Source organism: Pseudopipra pipra, chromosome 1 (assembly GCF_036250125.1).
Source record: "Pseudopipra pipra isolate bDixPip1 chromosome 1, bDixPip1.hap1, whole genome shotgun sequence".
NCBI classification, from domain to species: domain Eukaryota; kingdom Metazoa; phylum Chordata; class Aves; order Passeriformes; family Pipridae; genus Pseudopipra; species Pseudopipra pipra.
The window spans coordinates 118,777,945-118,798,902 of record NC_087549.1 but is presented as its reverse complement, the minus strand read 5'-3'; the positions used below and the strand labels follow the sequence as shown (position 1 = coordinate 118,798,902).

The following is a 20,958-nucleotide window of genomic DNA, read 5'->3' as shown; positions in this document are numbered from 1 at the left end:
TTTACACTCTCTTCTTTAAACCAACTTGCAACTGTTATGGAAATACTGCTGCCCTTCCAATCTTAGGACCATCATTAAGAGGAAAGGTGAGAATTTGTTTTGGGGGTTCGGTATTTACTCTTGCACATTTTTGCGCTTCTTAACCCAACACTTACCCGAAGAATTAATATTACTTATATTTCAATGTAAGAATTTGCTTTAACCAGAGCTAGCCTTTACCTTAACAAAAATCAGACTCCACCCTGAATAGCAAGATGCTCCACCCAAGCATGAAGCTTACATTTCCCAAATGTGATTTATATCAGAATTGGGAATATATAGTATTTTAGAATGGAGATTTAATCCTGAAATATAAATGAAGTAGAGTCTGCAAAAGTATGCTTCCCCCCCAAATATTATAAATCATATTTCTCTAATGCAGAATTAGCAAAAGTGTTACCTTTTCTAATATTAGTTTTCATCAGGTGTCCAGAGTGTTTTAAAGGCACTCCTTGCATTTTAGTTCCTGTACTTCCAAGTCTTCCTCTTCCTAATGGGCTCCCATTCTGTTCCAAGCGCGCAATTTTGGCTGGTGGACCCTTCGGATCGCTTACATTGTTAGACATTTCTGAATGTTCTTTCCCCTGAGTTGCCTCGTTCAAATGATCCATACTCAGTCCCGCCTCTAAAGATCACCTGCCATGATTCAAAAAAAAAATATATATGTTGTACACGTGTGCGCATATGTATACGTACACAGCCTGCACATGTACAGAGAGAGATATATATGTATCATAACCTCATAAAGAACAGATAACTATTTTAACTAGAAAGAAATGCCTTTTTCAAAAGAAACAAACTTATTCTTCAAAAATGACCTCACATCCCATTTTACAGAGAGATTGTATAATAATCTGGTGGAATTATTTTTTAAAAGCCAACTAGAGTACCTCTTTAAAACAAAAGAAAAAATTGTTCAGAGATATTCTACTGAATCTGAGAGACACTAAGACTCTCATAAATGATCATGATTGTCAAGGTATGTGCTCCAACACAGCTATTGTTACAAATCTCAGAGAAAGGTTTGCTTTTAATCACAGGTATTTTTATTGTGGAGACAGAGAGAAGGAAAAAGATTCTAGCAAAATATTTTCTGATCTACTTGATTAAAAAACAGATGAACTACAATAGAGAATTTGTTAAAACTTTAGTTGAAGGAGTAACAAATTTATTAGAGATGTAGGATATTGTCCATCTACAATTCCACCTCCTCCCATAAAAAATAGAAGTTTGAAAAGAATTTAACATTTAAGTTCAGAAAGCAGTGGCGGGAGACAATTGCTTTTGAGTTTCCAGACCAATATTATACAAAGAGTTTATCAACTCTTGCTATGTTCAAAATATGCAATTTTTCAGATGTTGAGCTTCAAGTGTTAAATAGTTTAGTTTACTGAATTAAGAAAAATAACTGAGAAGTAGTATGTCACCAAACATAAAGCTGGGGAAATAACTCTACAATTTCTACAGTACCTTTGAAGCTCTTAAATATTAAAAAACCTCAAAACCTGGGTAATGCTGTCACAGCTATTGGTAACCAAAAAAACCAGAATTTAAATAGCGAATTGAGAAAAGGTATATGTTAGCGTGTCTGTACTTCCTTTTTTACAAACTTTTGAAACCTCTGTCCATGAATAACAATTACAGTTAAATCACTAAAAATCTCCCAAGCCTAGAACACAGAGGAAGTTTTGAGGATTCTTGTCACTCATCAGAATCTGTTTTACCAACTATATTAAAAAAAAAAAATCCCTTGCTGAGAGCAGAGACATCTTTCTGGTTATGATTTCACTAATCAATACTCTTGTGATTGTTAGGTATTTTACCCTGCCTTTCTCTGACTGAGAAAGGTGTAACTACACAGACATATATTATATATAGATTACATATATAATATAATCACTAAGGACAGGTGACTAGACATTAATTTATGAACTAGTATTTACATTTGCAATTACAAATAGTGGGGAAGTCATATTTAGAAAGACTGGTGTGAATCTGGTAATTGCTACTTTCTTTCAGTTGCCTAGTAATTCAATACATTTTCCGCACATTTCAGAGCAAAGCTATTAGAGTCTAAATATCTTGGATTTTTTTTTATATATACACTTCAACTGGTATACGTGCCACTGACAATTTTGTAAACCATTTTTTTCTTGTTTGAACATCATGCTGCTTTTCCCGATACGGTGAAGAAAGAGGTAATGTATTAATTCAAACGTTTACAAGCAACCTCAAGAATGCCACCAAATAGATTAACTTCAGACAATCATTATTTTTTCTTATGCTGTAAGGTGACAGCTAAGGTTTACCGTTCATCTTTATCCCATCTGTTTGAGGTCGCATGTCTCATTAACAGTAAACATGCCTATTTTAGCCACTTTTCATAAAGATTTTTTTAAACTGTGCTAAGTGCAACCTAAGCAAAGAATTACAGACTCAAACTTAACATCTTCCGATGTTTCTGACGATGCTAAAGTACTACAGGGCTGCTTTTCTGAGACTGGTCTCTCTCAAGAATAAGAGGATTAACAAAAAAAGAAAAAAAAAGGCGGAGGGGGGGAGAAGAGTAAAAGAATACACACACAAAAAAGCCTCGAATAAGAAATTCCTCGTTACTTTTGGCAACTTGAGAAGTACTCTAAGGCACCGAGGTTCTTTGCTACAAAAAGTATCTAGTCATCATGAGTCAGAATCAGACTACATCACGTACAGTGAATAAAAGTGATAGATCGCCACTTAGTTAATACACTGACTACAACCAAAACACCAAATGGGTCATTTTCGCTTGGCCTGAGAATACCCACCCATCGGCATCCTTTCACCGCTTAGTCATCTTGTAAAAAGCTTTATGTTACAAAGCAAAATTACATGCACATAAAACACCTAATTTACTCATTTAAACTCCATGCCCAAGGCTAAAGTTCACTGAAACCTCAGTTTGAAATAGTGATGAGCAACAACCAGCATGGCCTGCCCAGGGAGAGGGTTGCAGCAAAGACCTATCATCTCCACCGGTTCCAGGCCAAGAGTTTCCCCGGGTTTCGCATTTAGGCATCTTTCACAACTACAAGTTTTCATCACAGATCATTGAGAGAAGAGCACAATTTCAAGGCACAGTTTCCCAGAGCCAGCGCACACGTACGGGCACACCGCGCAATTTCTGAATGAGACTCGGTGCGGTATCTCCTTTTGTCGCGACGTAACGCAGCCGGTATTATATTATTTCTTTCTCTCCTCCTGAATCAGCCCCCTCCCCATGCCTTTCCCCTCCTCTTCCCTCCCTCCCCCATAAAAACCCATAATCACATTTGAGAGAGGCTCCGCACTTATCCGTTCCATATGGCTCTCACAATCCAGGCCAAGCTTTCCCTGTGACCTTTTAAAGAGACAAAGAAGCAAAGTACTTATCTAGAAACAGAAACACTGCAGTTTTCTGAGTGAAATTAGCAAAACCGACCCGAAACTCACCACTTCAAAACTTGACAGCATATAAATAACAAAAACAAAGGAGGTTTCCTTTGCAGCCCGAGCTCTTGAAGAGGAAGAAGTTCAAGACTGATGTTTTTTAGGTCCCCCCCTTTCTGGAGGGGGGCAAGAGAGGGGGGGCAGCAGACCTGAGGACTACTTCCCCTAATATTCTCTTTTTTTTTTTTTTTCTTGTTGCTATTTTCCTCTAGACGGGGAGGGGCAAAAATAGATAGCGAGAAACAGAGTAGCCATGAGCAAAAATGGCAATGGACAAAAAAAATAGAAATTAAATATCTTTTGAGAGAGCCAGTTTTCGAGGTTTAGCAACGGAAGACAGAGCTGGAGATCAAACTGATCAGACAAGTGTAACGCTCAAAACGAGTAATTAATAATAATAATAATTTAAAAATAAGTAGCAGGTTTAAATGGAGGTGGAGGGTGACTTAAGTCTAGCTATCCTTTCAAAAATAAAACCAGTGCGTACAGGAGCAAGTGAGAAAGGGGGTTATTAAAAAAAAAAAAAAAGCAAAGAAAAAAAAAAAGGCAGCTTTTCTATCCAGTGTGAAGAGCAGAAAGTCTACTTCTAGGTTGTCACTTACACTGTTATTCTCCAATAGGCACCCAGAGGAGCAGCACACACAGAAGGAGCCCGCTCCCCTCCCCCTTCGCAAAAATACACACCGTAACAGCCCCCAAACTTTCTGCGGAAACCTCAGCCCCAGAGATCGCTACTGGAGATTAAAAAAAAAAAAAAAAAAAAAAAAAGGTTTAGAGAAAATTGCAGGAAAAGGCACTAAAATGCCACTTTTAATCTTGCCTTTGCGGTCCGGGGAGGGAAAGGGAAAAAAAAAAAAAGGCAGAGAGGACCTGTCTCCTCTCATTTACCGGGGGCTGTTGTGCGAGTGAGGGGGGAGAGAGGGAGCGAGAGAGGAGGGGAGAGAAAAAGAACAGAGGGGAGGAAGGAAACACACACAACAAGGCACACCACCACCACTACAAAAAAGTGACGAGGTTTCACTCCCTCCGAGTCCAAAACCGGGAGAAATTAAAATTTTGTTAAAAATCCAAATCTTCTCTATTAAACGGGGGGGGGGGGGAAAGGAAAAGAGCCCCGAAGAACAAAAAACTGGTTCTGCTTCTGCAAATTAAAAAAAAAAAAAAAAAAAAAAAAAAAAAAGAAAATCTGGGAACTCCGAGAAGAGTTACTCGCACGAAGGGGTAAAAAATATAAAACAGAAAGGTTGCAAAAAGCCAACAACAACAAAAACCAAGCCAGCAAAAAAAAAAAAACAACCAAAAAACCCCAAACCAAAACCCAATAACAATTGAAAAAGAATAATAATGGTAGGCTTTGTTTTTTGTCTTTTTTTTTTTTTTTTTTTTTTTTAATTCTCGTTTTCCCTGGCTGGCTGGGTATGGTTGTTATTTAGGCCGGTTTGGTGGTTGTTGCTGGATGTTACACGGATATGTGTGTGTATGTGTGTGTGTCCCCGGACGGAGCTGCCTCGCTCTGCTCTGCTCCCCCCCCCCTCCTCTCTCTCTCTCCCTCTCTCTGTTTCTGTCCCCATTAAATTATTAGTTGACTCATCACTACTCCTCCTCCTCCTGCTGCTGCCGCCGCCGTCCCCTGCTCACAGCCTCCTCTCCTCCTCTCCGCTACCGCTCGCTGCCGCTGCCGCTGCTGCCGCTGCTTCTTCTTCCTCCTCCTCATTTTAATACAAAATAACACCGAGGCCACCGGCTTTCCACCCCCCACCCCCCCCCAGCCAGAGACGGGAGGAGGACGCAGCCTCCCTGCTGCTGCCTGGAGCCCTTCCCCGGCGGCCCCGGATCATCCGACGCGTCCTGGGAGAGAGAGAGAAAGTGGCAGAGCAGGAGGAGGAGGAGGAGGAGGATGAGGAGGAGGAGGTGGTGGTGGTGGTGAAGGAGACAGGCATGGGGGAGGGGAGGCCGGGGAAGGGGGAGGGGGGTCGGGAGAAGTGCGGTGGCAGAGGGGACCGCAGCGAGAGCGGGGAGGGGGCGCCGGGCCGAGCCGGGCCGGGGGGGGGGCGGCCGCCGCCGGTAGGTGAGCGGGGGGGCCGGGGGAAGAGGGCGTGCGGCTTCCGGGCGCGCACGAATTTGCAGCCAGCCGGGTGCGGGTGAGGCGGCCCTGCCTGCGCCGCCCCGCGCACAATGCCCGCCGCGCACGGCCCCGCGCACAATGCCCGCCGCGCGCGGCCCCACGCCGCGCAGGCTGCGCGACCCGTGCGCGCACACACGCGGCATATGGGGCCTGCGGCGGAGGGGGTGAGCGGGGAGGGGGCGACGAGCACGGCGAGAGAGGAGGAGGAGAAGCAGGAGGAGGGGCGGGGGTGAGGGCTGAACAATATCCTGCTGGCGGGCGCGCCGCGCCAGCGCAGCGCCCGCCCCTCGGCGCGGAGCCTGCGCGGGCCGCGCCGGGCAGGGCAGGGCAGGTGCACGGCGGCGGCCCCGCAGGTCGGGGCGCGCCGCGGGGGGACCCCCCGGCGAGCTGCAGGGCCACGTGGGGGAAAGAAGTTTCTCCTGCCCCCCCACGTTCGATACCGACAGAGGTGAAGGTAAAGCAGCAGGCACGTTGCTTAAAGGTGACCGAGGATGGGTGTAACCGGCCCCGTTCCGTGGAGGGCATCATCCAGGTGGCAGCCCGCCGCTGGCTCTGGCAGCCAGAGCAACCCCCAGCACACCGTGGGGTGAGCGCGGTACATCGCTCCGGGCTCGGGACGGCGAGATGCCACGTCCCCGCCTGCGTGCGGGACGTCACAAAACTGTCCCTGTGTCCTGTCCGCAGCGCGGGGCCGAAGGCCACCCCTGAAAGGTGAAAGCTAAAAGGTGGTAAAGTATTGACAAATAACTGCGAGACAGACATGGCTTTTTCCCATCATGCACTTGGAAAAAAGTAACCCGACAAGCCAAACTTGAAAGCAACAAGTTTGTACAAGCTACGAGATAAGAGAAAAATTAAACTTCTTTATTGATAAAATGCATAGTGTTTAAGTAGACTATGCCTAAAAGGAAAGTTGCATCATCAACCAAAGAAAACATGAACTATTGCATAGACAGATACATAACCAAAATGTTTAGGGTAGTAACTTTAAAACGACCAAAACCAAAAAACTCCAATACAAACATGAGGCAGCAGCAAAAGTAGGCGAGTGGGAAGGCTAATACTAGTTCTGTAATACGCAAAATAATACGGCTTCTGTACATTATAAAGAGGAAAATTTTCACTACACATATTTATTACTTATTATAAAAGAAGAAGAATGCATCAAGACTAGGTAAAGAAACACACTGACATTTACCAAAATAAGCACAAATAGCATACAGGGCATGCAGGAAAAAAGAAAATGGTAATAGCGTGAAATGCATGAAATATGTATCGTATTATGCAGTGCATAAAATAGATTATAATCTCAGAAGCAAAGAAATGCAAGGCTGGAAAATGAATACACTCTTACATAATACTATTATTCAAAGCAGAGCAAGTGGAGGTGGCATACGTAGGAAACGATAAAAGTTGTATCTATGTTGTGTGTCTTGAAAAAAGGTTACTAAGGTGGTTACAGAGAGTGCTGAAAAGGGAAAAAAAAAAAACCAAACAAAACCAAAACCTAAAACCCAAGAAACATATTTCACAAAGAAAGCAAGGGAAAATGTAGATGACATCTTCCATAACATGTGATCAAGGGATAACTGTCTAGAGGGTTGTTTGTTTAGAAACCAATCTTTTTCCAACAAGATAGACTATCATTCAGTCCCTCTTAAAAAAAAAAAGAGAAACAAAGATAATTATTATTTCCCAATACATTTGAATACTTGGAGGAAAACCAGTCTTAAATAGCTGAATTCAAACTTTGTGGGCACAATGAAAAATATCAACATTGTGTCATTTTTTCCAACCTTTTCAAAAAAGCATGATTCAGTAAACTTCAGCAAGACTGACCACTAAAGAAAGTCATAAAGGATGTGAGAGTTTCAGCTGGCAGTATGCTGCCTGCAGCATGACAGGAGAAGGACACTGAAGATAATCTGAGAGATGCAGAGCTGATTAGAATAGAGCAAATATGATCTGGAACAAGATTTGGGACTAAAACACCACCTTATCAAAATGATTACCAGACATGACAATAACTAACAACAAAAGATTACAATCTTTTAAAATAAAGTTTGCTTTGGTGTTCACAAATCATTCTCTTCATGTTAAAAAAAAAAATTAAAATGTTTGGATTAAAACAAAGTGATTAATCTAAAAAGCAGAGATGGTGAATTAAAGGAGCAGGGAGATAACAATCTGATAATACAGGAGCACAGAAGGCCTAATAATGATATTATTACACACACTAACCAAACACTGACAAACAAATATTCTGTTAATTATATAATTGTGCATATGCTTCCTATGCTTGGGATAAATGATTATGGAAAACAACTCTCTTCTTGAAATTGCTTATATGTACTAAACCTTATAAATTTCCTACCACATGGATTAATCTAATTCCCATACACCACTTATGCCTGGTAAAGTATTTACTACAGACTTGGAAAGCTGAGCGTGGAACCCTTGCTTTGACTAGAAAGCACAAATTACTAAAGGCTGCTATGTCTTGACAGATAGACAACAATCAGATATCTCTTATCAATACCAAAGTACTTGGAATAAATTCAAGATACAGATATCTGATTTTCATTTGACCTATTACAATTTGCACTTCACTGTGTCAACTTTGATATTAAAATGTTCCACTAGAAGAAAGTTATTTATAATAAAAATATATATAAAGAACAGAAGATGAATAGATATTGTCATGGATACATATGCAGCCAATCATTTAAATATGCGGCAATAGTAACATCACATTTTTCATAGCTTCTAGTCAACATACAGCAGGCAAATATATCCTTAATAAAGGTTATTAATCCTTAATAAAGTTGTTGCACTATGTTTATGATATATAAATGCATTTGCACTAGGTTGTGTTGAAATAAGATAAAAGTTGGGCTGTGTTTTTTCAACTCAATGATGAATTAACTCTCGAGCAGTGGTCTCGGTAGCTGCAAAGCAAAACAAATTCTCCAGTGTGGCACACTGCCTTGGTGCTTCCTAAGGCCTCTATTCCAATCTTTTCTTGTTCAAAATAAATTAGGAAATATGGGCCCATATCTTGAGGCTTGGCTCTTGTGCAACACAAACAGAAATGACCTGGCAGCAGAGCAAAACCAGCAAGGCCGTGTATTTTCTTTTATCAGATTTCTTCGGGGAGATAAGGCTGATTGGGTTTTATACATATGTACTCCTGACAACACTGTGGCCATTTGGGTGACTCTTAAGCACCTGTGCTGGAGGTGATGCAGAGAAGGGCAAGGGCCGGGGGACTGTTAGAACCTCCCTTTGGTGGGGATTTGAATGCCTTTCCCCCACTGCAAGGGGTGATTGGTGCACATCTGTGGTTACTGGTAACTGCTGGACAGCAAGGCAATGAAAATACCAATCTGTGGCTTTCTGAAGGTAAACATCTATGGCCGAAAGGTGGATGACTTCTTGGTGGGCTTGTGCCTAACTGCCATGTGGGTTGGACAGAATTGTGGGTGAAGGGGAAGGATGTGCCCTACTCTCTTATCCCACAACTACTTGTGCAAACCTCATCACAGTCACTGCTGCTGTGCCAATGCAGTCCTGCAGCCCTACAAGTTTCGCACCTCTGATTGAAGTTGTTTTTCAGTCTCCTCAGACTGACTTCCCCTTTGCTTTGCCCTGAGCAACAATAGTTGCCTGACACTGCTCGAACGCTTTAACCAACCTGACTGCAGCAATCTCAATTTACATATGACCCAAGAATGTGATGCACACCAATGCGAATCACAGCATTCTGCAACATCCCCCACGCTGAACTCAAAAGTTACATACCAACCTAGATTTTTTTTTGACTGCAACCTGCCCCAGCCTGGATAGGATGCCTGTCAAAAAGCAAAAGTGCTATGAAATGAAATTCATAGCACTGAAAGGCATCGCACACAAGCTGTCGTCCCCTCTCACATTTTGCATGAGCAATTTCTGCTCGTTTGTGTTCTCTCACACACCATGTCCTGAAACAGTTACGTAAAATGAATATTTAACTTACGATAGTCAGCTGTATTGAACTGCACTTAATTGCTTATTAAGTGAAGTAAATTATCCTTACCATATTCGTCAGAGGTGAAAAACCTACATATATGGCTACATGTAGTGCATTCATTAGTTTACAGACCCCAAACCCCCTGGGAAGTATCAGATATCTACACAGTGTCCCATGGTGCACTATTTTGTAGTTGGATGTCTCAGCTAGCTTGCAGATATGTAAAATCATATACAAACAGACATCTCCCTATTGATTGCCTCTGTGACGAGGCTCGTTTACTCCTGCAAACATTATCTGCAATGTACTTCAATCACAGAATCTTTTTTTAAAAACAGAGTTTAATAAGAATATGCAAAATGTGGTTTTGGATAAAACAAGCTGCTTTTACTCAAACTACCACACCATTTTGTGCAAGTCATTTCATACCTGGGTGTCTATTTTGACTAGGACACTTGTACAAGTGAAGTATATACATACTTTTGCAGATGTGACCACAAGAGTTATTTCAGTTCGCCCCTTGGTGAGTCACAGAGAGGCAAAATGATGAAAGAAAATTAAGGAGTAAAACCCAACAAAAACGTTTGGCATGGTGAAGGGTGAACAAGACCCCTAATGAGAACAGCAAATCTTTTACCTCTGGTTGCCACAAGAAATCTTAGCTGCCTAGAATTTTAACAGAGGTGTGCCCATCAAAGATCACAGCAATGAATATTAATGGTTAATTACATATATCTTACTCTGTAGTTGCAGTGTCTCTGCCTGCTACGTGGACAAACTTCAGTTCACTGCCTATCTGTAGTTGGACATGAACTCCCACAAACACTATCTATATGTTATTTAATATAAGCCAATATGTTTTATGACTGTGGATTTCACAACTACTTCAAATAATAAGCTTCAACTTTAAAAAAAGCATTTTGGGGACCATGTCCTCTTCCATCCTTAGAACCTAGACTAGAACCTTGATGAGTCATGCTCGTAATTTCCATGTGGCAACTACAGCCAGCTACTTCCACAGAAAAGAACAAATAAAAAAATGCAATGGAACTTTTATATAATTATATTTAATGCAATTAGGCAGCTGGAAGAAAGGAGGAGAGTTGGTGTCTTAGGATCAGTCAAGTTACCTATGTCATAAGTGTATGTTCAGCAGGTCACTAATTTCACAGCTTTCTCCTCAGAGGTATAATTTTAAGGTCTTTCCTATGAAGATGTTTAATATGGGATGTGGGGAGATGAAAAAAAGTGGTTCCTGTTGAAACTCTGATCATCACAGCGCTAGATAACTCCTAGGCATGAGACAGGCATATAATTGTTACCTAAAAGAAGAGTCAGTTGATAAGTGGTTATTTTAGGGATGTGTCTGAATAGAAGCTCTCTTAATTTAACAGTATGTAAACCATGATCCCTGGACATATAAATCCATAGATCCAGTTATTTTTACTGGCTAAGAGCAAAGGTACAGCAAGTTATCTCCAAAGTGGTTTGCAATGTTGTTGACTGATTCTGCTTTTTTCCAGTTCCTGACTCATTTTCCATCACTTGTATGCTGTTAGGAATACAGAAATTTGATCGAACAGTTCTGGATAAGGATCAATTTCACACAGCCGAAGAAAAGCTGTGCATTGTGGTAGAAAACATCTGAAACCATTGCACTTAGCTCTACAGAGGGTTATTCAAGCGTTATTATCTACAGCTTAGATGTTCATGCTGCTGAACTCAAACCACAGTGATTTCTTACATAGGAATACTTCATCAACGGAAGAATCATCTCCTTCATTGACCTGATAGTATGAATAAAAATTTACTGATACAAACTGAAAACATGGAAGAGTTTTAAGTCTAAGGAAATGGTTAGAACTGATTGATGACTTAACTATGTAAAACTTTCATTATGAAACACAAAACCACATGAAATGTCCTATTTCCAGTTTCATTATTAACTCAGAACTCTGCCCAGGTTCTGCTACGCTTTTTCTAAGGTTCAAAACTTTAAAGTAAAACTGTGCATCTAATTACAGCCAAACTTGACAGGAGTCAATATTCATTGTACATAAAATACATGCAAAATGTGTGGTTGTGGTGTAAAACAAATTGAAAGTTGGTGGTTTTGGCCGAATTAGCTTTTTCTTCTAGGGCTCCTTCCAATCTCAATCTCAGATGATTCCACAATAACAAAGACAAAATGAATGAGTTTTTCACAGTTCTTTTCAGGAACAATTAGCCATTAATATTCACGGCTCTTTTAAGGAACAAGGTACCTGTTAATATTCAGGCACTAACTAAAAAAAGGTCTAGCATATGCAGTGTTACTAAGATAAAGGTCATTTATACATATGTCAGAGTATGCTTAGTTTAAGGCAAACAACATAAAGCAAAACCAAATCACTTCAAAATGTCATTCCAAGCACCCTGTACATGTTCAACATACTTGTTCTGATTTAGGAAAAAACAACCAAAAATAAATGAGAAATTAACAAAAATGTATTCATATATTTAATGTATTATTTGCTAAAACAACAACGTTTCTAGATTTCCTGCTAAGTGGCTACAATGGAAACGAACTGAGATGGAAAGCAGCAGTTGGGAACCCAGTAGAATACAATATTTTTAGGGCAAAATTTGCTTAATATTTATGATAGTAATTTATACTCATGAAAGCACTTGAAGGAAATGCCTGAACAGGTGTGTAAAATTAGTTCCTGCATTAAATACCAAAATTTTTACGGAAAGATCTCTTCTCTATGATTTGCTTCTGGCAGGTTATACTACAAACTCTTTCCCATATTAGATTTTTTCCTTCACAAATATTGGTAAGATGCTCACAAGAAGTTTTGGAATATTCTGCTCATGAAAAAGATGCAGTGCATTCTCTCAACTTATTTTTCCTTTATAGGTATACAGATGGAAAATCTCTCTGCACCACATCTGCAAATATGCCACTTCCAAGGTGGGTGGAGCCATGTGAGGAAATGCTCCAAATTATTGCAATCATAGAAAAGTAATGTCCAAATTAATTTACCCCCATGTTTTTGAAACACGGGACACCTTCAAATATAAGAATTGCTCAATTTGCTGCCAGGAATGAGCTACACAGAAACCCTCCCATCTCACATCTAAGCCCATGCTTAAAGTTCTTTTAGATATTTCTGTGTAAAAAAGAGAAAGAAAACATATTCAGCCCTTCATTTACTTAATACTAAGTGGTCATTGCTGTGGGCATGTCAAAAAGTGTTATTGTCTTTTTCACTTGATTTACGTCTATGAAACTCTTCCCATGGCCAAAAGCAATATTATGGCCAGTCCATACTGAACTTTTTAATAAAAAGCAGTAAAGCAATCTACTTCATTGTCAAATGATAGAAAGCAATTTAATTAATGCCTTTGGAGGGAACGCCTACATAAGTATCACAATCACAAGAATGTGTGTATATGCATATATGCATATATATGCCCAACCTCAGTCTATCCTGTTGCTTTAATGTCATAACACTATAGGCCATGAGCAGCTGAAGGCAAAAGTGAACTCCTCTAATTTAAAATATCGTGCTGACTCAATTTTAAGGTTAAATGACATTGTGTAAGTTATTAGAAGATTAAGTGCTGGCTTCATCACAAGAAAATTTAGCCCTAGAAAAAGCAGGCAGTATAGAGATGCTCACAGACAAACAAATTAAAAATAGTAAGTTATGAACAGGGGAAAATAAGTTTATGCCACACCGACAAAACCAAAAAGAAACAAAAAACCCAAACCCCAAAAGCAAAACACACAAAGACGCATGAAAAGCAGTATGCTATGTTAGATGTTTATCTATACATAAGAGACAGGTGTCACAAAAACAAAACAAAAAAATCACGAAGCTAAAGAGAAACTTTAACTCACCAGTTTCCATCTGTTATATCTGAATTCATGCATAATTGATTATCCATGACTGGTAAGTTCTTTTTTTTCACTAGCCTAACACAGTTTTCTAAACATTATGTGTTAAATCACCACCAAAGTAAAGGGTGTTTGAGAAACCGTAAGGGCAGAATAAAAATTTTTTAATGAAAAATAACATGTCAGTTAATAATAGAGCTGACCTATGTTTAAGAGAGAAATTTTAATCATGTGCATATTAAATATTAATAACCTATTCTGTTATTGTTATAATAAGGTTAAGTAAGCTTCTCCATGCTTAAGGAAAGAGAAAAAGTAGGAATATATAACAGTGAAAAAAAAGCACTGAGAAGCAGAGACATAAGGAAAATGTGTCAACAATAAACAAGAGGAAATGAGAAAGAAGGAAAAGATGAAGGTGGAAACTAATCTCTATGTGTCATTATGACTGCCAGAGTACTGGCAAAGAAGCAGCATCCTTTTATTTCAATTTTAATCATTTCTGAATTTTAATACCCTGCTCCTTTTGTAATTCTCCTGGCATTCCCTATATGCATCCATCCCAGCCAAAACACCAGTGTAAATTAAATGGCACACAACCACACCACTGATGTAGTTCTCCCAGTAGAACCAACTGAGTGACCAAAAAGCAGAGAAGGTATGACTACTTTGTGTCCCTGTAGACCACTGGCCAATTAAGTGACTTAATGTTCTTCAATTCCTTTAATTTTGAAAAGAAGGGCAGTGGTTAGGTAACCCAGCAATACAGAGCCATTAAAAAAAAATAAAGCAAGCCAGTAGTAATACAATAATCAGTGACCATCAGGGCCTGGAAAAATGAGTTTGCTCTCACTGGCACTAAGGAGCATCACATGATTATTTAATTACAGCTCTAATTTTTGTCTTGTGGATGGCAACATATCAACAATTAATAGGGCAAATAGAGGAGACTGCATTTTTAAAGAGACAGGACCTATATGAAATAGTGCTTGGTAATGCAATTTATCAGACAGTATAATGCTTCTTACGGCATATCTGTCATCCTGCCAAATATATAAAGAAATTCTACTGGTTCAATTCTCTTGCATGGTATCTATAAAATTCTTCTGGAATGCTTAGAAAACAATAACTACACCTGTGAGTATCCTAATTGTCATTTTAAGTGGCAATGCAGAAGTCAGTTACCTGTAGGACTTGCAGCCCAAATAAAGTAGTGGAACCACAAGTTTCAAATATAAACATGTTATTATAAAATTATCTTAAAAAGATTATGGCAAAATTCATCAGGAATGGCAAAAAGGATTATGGATTCAGTGAGTCAAGTGAAGAGGAAAAAAAAGAAAAAGAAAGTCAACAAAATACAGTCAATGGGACAGAGACTGATTTTGACTGACTGATTTGACTGTGAGTTTTTCTTACGAAGGATACCGAAACTAGGGCCTCAACACCAATATTGTACCATTCCTGCACAGGACTTCTAGATAAGAAACGAAAAACAAGACCTGAAAGAAGACATATGATACATACGATCGATTGAAAAGCTCTGCTCTAAAACGGTTGGATGCGGTCTCCATTGTGCCTCATCCTGCAATGACGGCAGTGCAAAATCTAGGAACTGTGGAAGAGCACTTTTCACATTTAGGGGAATCTGCAAATGTATCACAAGAAAAACTAATTTTCTCCACCTTCTTGCACTTTTCCACAGCAATGTGTGGACCAAGCTATAAATCCCATAAATTTACATTATCCAGTATGTGTTTCAGACAATACTCATTATCTGACATAGGAAAATCAGGCCCCAAATTTCCTCCCAGCAATAAGCTGTACCTGTGGAAAACCTACCAACCTACTCTTGGATTTTTTTTTAATCTTACTTCTCAATATAAAACTTAAACAGCTTTTTCGTTTAATAGTCTAAAATCCATCCTTTAAACAAGCAAAGAAATGCTGAGTTTGGGCCTTTGCACAAAAAAAAACAAACACTGCTAAGCAGCAGTTCAAGTATTATTGCAAAAAGTGTGACTACAGAAGCAGTACTATTACAATAAATGCCCCATTCCTCCCAAAAATCGTGTCAAATTAAGTTGTTTTCACTGAAGACATGAACATTCTGGATTGGAGATCTTAATCTATAATCTTAAAAAGAAAGCTGGCAAGCAAGAGCTTGTATGTAAAAGTAAATATCATTCTTTTTATGCACTGGTTACTACACAGATAACATGTCTTACAAAGACTGTAATTAAATGTCTAGTGCAGAAGTAACACTAAAAAGCATACAGTATTATTATATTACAATGAATCCTTAGAAGCTAAAACTGTCATTTTTAAGTTTTAAGATGCCTTTAATTATTCTTGAGACTTCTTACATTTATCAAGGAAGCCCACCTATGATGAAAAGCGTCAATAATTTAAAATCTTTTTAAGACTGCTCTCCACAAAAATATTAATTTAATCTTTGATTATGAACATTTTAAAACTCGCTGTGCAATTTCTCCCCACTTCATTTTTTGCCTTTGGTCTTTCTGTGAGTTTGTGTGCATGCACGCTCTCTCCCACTCTCTTTCCCCTCCTCTCTGTCTTTTATTTAATGTAATAGAATTAGGAATTCAGGGCATGTATGATATTTAGAATTTTTCTCCTGTTCATTGAAAATGTTTTTAATTACCCGGCTGTTATGACCAGACATATATTCTAAGTGCAGTTACTGAAAAGGATATACCTTTGTTGCACCTTTGCATGTGGGTTTGAGTTCAGAGCAGCAATTCTTGGCACTTGTGCTGAAAATGTTTTCCACTCTAGGACTGATCTACAAATGCAAAGAATTACTTAATCCTTCGGTGTTCTACGAAACAAATATATTACTAATTTTATAGCTAAGTAAATAAACCATATTAAAGCGTATTAAAGGCCACATTTGTAGAAGAATAGTGCGCGGCGGCTTCCTTTTCTTTCATCTGAAGCTGTGACTACTGAGCATTTTCAAAATCAAGGTCACAGCATTAAGGATGGCAAACATAGCATGGACAGTTATGAACCCAAAATCACACATTTTTGTCAGGGCTGAAACCAGAACCAGGAGTCCAGACACTAGAAAAAATTATAAGACAGTCCTCCAAGTATATGTGAACTGAGTGCATCACCACTTTGTCTAGTGAGCAGCAAGTGGAATGACCCACAAATGATTGCTGCTGGCCAAATAAATCCTGTCAGAGCAGGATCCTGGGAAGATGAGATGCACTCGAGGTTTAAAGCACCTCCCTTATCTCCTCAGGTCATATCATGTCATAATGTCCCAAGGGAAAGATAGAGCAGATAGTCGCTGGAAGTTATGTAAGGCCAACCCAGCTGATAGATGTGGCCCATCCTGATGTTCTGCACCCAGGTGCAGCTGGGGTGACTGAGGCCCATCTGCAGGCAAGCAGACTCTTCTGCCTATCTAACCTGCAGTTCACAACAGAGAAGCACAAGGTGGCGAGAGCTAACTCCTGTGAGCCCACAGCTGGGGAGAGGTGTCTCCAGCGATGCTTTACAACAGCTCACAGAGCAGAGCTAGCATAGGCTCCAGTGAAAGGAAGTCTTCTTAGAGTCCTAATCCCAGCATACACAGATGCGCAGTGTCTCACAGGACAACCAATCTCCACAGAGATCACTGTGTTGGTGTTCCAAATAAATAGCTAAGAGGTGGACCTTGGCATAAATACTAAGTGTTAGTGTGTTTCTCAGCCCATCTGAACACCTAACACTGACACTCTACAAAAACTGTAAAAACGAAGGTTTACCAACCTCTGCAGTGACACACCAGTGTGGATGGGAGCAAAGTCAGGCCCAACAAGTTTAAAAGGAAATATTTACTATTCAGACAGTGCCTGAGGTATGTTACTACACTCTACTATTACTACTACATTGCATTGCCATTCCTACTATACTGCACCAGATAACACAGATTAAGAGTAGATTACAGCTGGTACAGGGCACGAGGACCAGATCAGAACATATGTACAAGATCAGTACTGACAAGTCTCCTTAAAATTAATCTTTATCAAGACTTATACCTACTGAGAGCAATGCAGTGCAGAAACCATTAGAAAGTAGACATTTGCAAAGCAACAGAATGGATACCAATTAAGTAATGAAGGGTTGGTCATAACTGTGGTTAACTTAGATGCCACAGGATGGCAAATATTCAAAAACACCAACATTTTTGAAGGAAATTTAGTATTATTAGTGTATCCTTTATACATTATAGTATATCCTTTTGGAAGTAACAGTTACAAGTTATGGTCAGGGTTACTGAGAGTTAAGGATACCACTGCCACGGGAACTGACAAACAAGTCAACTTAATGTTAAGTAATAATTTCAGAATCTAAGGAATAAATGGACCTCTGATGTAGAGGTTATTACTGTAATTCTCCAACAGAGAATTTAGGGAAGCTTTCTGCAAACTATGGGTTATTCTGACTACAGTTATCTTCAGTTCAAATGCCAGGTACTTCGATGCATTAGTCCAAGATTAAAAGTAACATCAACAGGGCTTTCTGACATGGACTTTATAAAGTTGCAGAATTTCAGTATAACAGGCAGTAAGAACAGTAAGTTACTCTTTAACCGTCAAACTGTTTTACTTTTTTTTTTTTTTTAGAATCAGTAGCAACTTTGTGACAACTAAAGTTTAAAAAATGCACTTGATTGCATAGTGACAGATTTGCAGAACATTTTTCATCACACACACATATGTGCTTTCAGTTATTAATAAAATGCTTCTGCCCTTAATCTGCCATTGCCTGAATATACAATTTCAGTGTCTTGGATAGACAAATACTGTTAAGGAATTCTGTTTTCCCTGTTTGAGATGTAATTCAATTACACCAAGTAAAACAGAATACTATGTCTTTAAAACTGGCTTCAGCATGCCACAGAAAGGAATACCGAATCACTTTTCTGTTAAGTTCCTCTTGGAGTGGAATGATAACAAAACTTTCTTCTCTTCTTCACCCCCCCTTCGTTTTTTTCCTCATTTTAAACAAGGAAGAGCCAGCAGCCCTCGGTAACACCACAGGTAGATATTAAACTGGAGACAGCCATTATTTAGTGGCGACAGGAATATAAATACATGCACTAACCTATAAGCTGGTGTTTACTTCAGGAAAGTAAGTCATATTTTTTCCTCTGATTGCCGTGCTGTCAGTTTAATGCAGCGTAAATAAACAGTAGGTGCATGATAGCTTTAAGTAGAAAGTGTTCATTCCACAAGAGGAGCAGATTACTGAAGCCTGATGCCTATAACGGCAAAAGCAGAACTTCCATTTTACCTGAAAATATAGCCTTCCACGCTAAGAGACTTGTGGCTTTTCTATTAAATTAATTTGTCAGAATTCTATGAAAAATATTATGTACTCAAAGAACTTTACCAAAAACATTCATTTTTGCAGCCCTCAACTTGAACCATTTGAAAAAAACAAAAGCCAATCACTCCTCTGTAATTTCATCATCTCATTGCTCTAAATGAAAGCTTTATATAATCAACCTAATATAACAGAAAATAAAATGATATATAGAATTGCCTATACTTTGAGTTATTTTGTTCTTATAAATATATTCCCTGACTGAAAGTAAAAAAATTCCCCTTTGGAAAAAGCAATGATGTCTGAGAAGATTGTATATACACTCTACATCTATTAACATAAATTATAAGAAAGTAAAACATTCCAGATGTGTTTAAACTGTTGTAGAAGGAAAGTTTGTGGCTTCATTGGTTATATATTAAATATATCTAGAGAGAGCAATGGCAGTTATACACAAGAAGGCAATAAAATGCTTCACTAGAGTCTATGTTAAAATACCATAGTTCCTAGAAATATGACTAAAATATTTCAGAAGTCATATTTCCTCCAGTTTTAATTCAGAAATCTGCTTTTAATATCTTTTTCTATATATTACATGCTATTTTGTTAATAAAATAATCTTGATTTTTTTTTCCCCCAATACAGCTGGAAACCTAAAGAATTACTTCAAATTTCTCCGACAATGCTTAGATTAAAAAATAGATGACAATAAAAAGGTGACAATATTTCCAAAAATTGAATAGTTGATACATGTAAAAGATTTGGTGGTTTGCTTTTTAACAAGAACATCAGACTTCAGCTGATTGTCTTCTAAATGGCAGTAAACCCCTCTCTAGCCCAAACCTGAAATGCGGGAGAAACCTCTGTAAGAGGTTTTTGTGCTGCGGGGGTGGATTTGTCCATGTCCCCAGCAGGGCTGAACGTGGTGGTCGGTGCCTGTGGGATACTGGCAGGGCTGCAGGAATGGCTGCAGGCAGGGCTGGCGCTGCCTGTCCTGCCTTGGGAAGCACATGAACAGAGGGCAGGTGCTCATCTGCTGACCTGCTGGGCCTACGCTGCAAACCAAAAAGGTGTCCTGCTCGCATACAAGGTGGGGCAGTCTCTCTCTGCTTTTCATGCTGCCAAAGCACTATGTCCCATCAGTGAGTTACAGATCGACTCTGCTTTACAGTGTTTTCTTAGGAGCACAGCAGCAGGTTAGGAATCATGCGAATCACTAAAATAACAGGCGAGGGGAAACTGCAAGAGTTACTTTCCTATTTAAAGAATTAAGAAAAAAGAATATAAAAAGGAAATGGTCAGTTTTTCAAAGTGCATGCACAAAAAGCATTTCATTTAAATATTTTTTGTTCCAGTAAACTCTTTTGCATACAAAGGACTTATTTATTACATATTTGGACCTGTGGGAAAAAGGGAAGGAATGCACTGATTCCTGAAATAACTCTACAGTCTTTTTGGAGACTTCGCTCTTCTGTGCTCTTGTTCTACTCTGAACAGTTTTATTCCAGGGACGGAAGAATTCCTTGGAGTCAGTTGTTTCTTTTCCACTAGCTGTATTCAGGAGTGGGCATACATAGCATACTAGCCAGTGATTTTAATTTCTCCTCTGTTGCCTTATTATGTGTGTGCGTTGTCTGTTCAGACGCATGCTTATACGTGAACACGCATTTTCTGTCTGCTCATTTTTTTACCTACTCTATGTTATTTCACATTTCCATGGAAAACCATTGCTTCAACTTGAAAAGCAAGGTACTACCAATAATAATCTCAAATAGGAAGTGAATTAGAAAATTAGTGTATGTATAAAACATATTAAAGAGCATATAGGAGTACGGGACTGAAAAGAGCACTCTCAAATTCTACAAATAGTGCTGCAGAGTAATTAGAAGATAGAAATTGCGGTGAACATCCTACATTCATGTCTATACACTCTACACTTACAGTTTCAAGTTGTTTTTGAATAGTGCGCCTGATTTGACACATTTCTATCTGGTGATTGTGTTAAATGCTTGAAGAGACAGTGAAATATCCAAGCATTCCTTGTGCTAACTACAGCTGAAATTTTACACTTATTGTAACCTTTTCTAACAATGT

At 39.2% G+C, this 20,958-nt stretch overlaps 1 protein-coding gene across 8 annotated transcripts in view; it reads right to left on the bottom strand.

Annotated features, from left to right (window-relative positions):
• SATB1 (SATB homeobox 1) overlaps positions 1-20,958 on the bottom strand; it is a 92,316-nt gene that overhangs the window by 70,026 nt on the left and 1,332 nt on the right. For 4 of the 8 annotated variants that reach the window (XM_064673371.1, XM_064673403.1, XM_064673409.1 and 1 more), the window contains exons 1-2: positions 3,508-4,726; positions 440-675 (exon numbers count right to left, since the gene is read on the bottom strand). In XM_064673371.1, coding sequence (XP_064529441.1) covers positions 440-650 — 211 coding nt within the window. In that variant the 5' untranslated portion in view covers positions 651-675; positions 3,508-4,726. Of the gene's footprint in view, positions 1-439; positions 676-3,345; positions 3,416-3,507; positions 4,727-20,958 lie in introns of those variants that run through there. The other 4 variants (XM_064673388.1, XM_064673419.1, XM_064673380.1 and 1 more) reach the window with 3 other exon arrangements.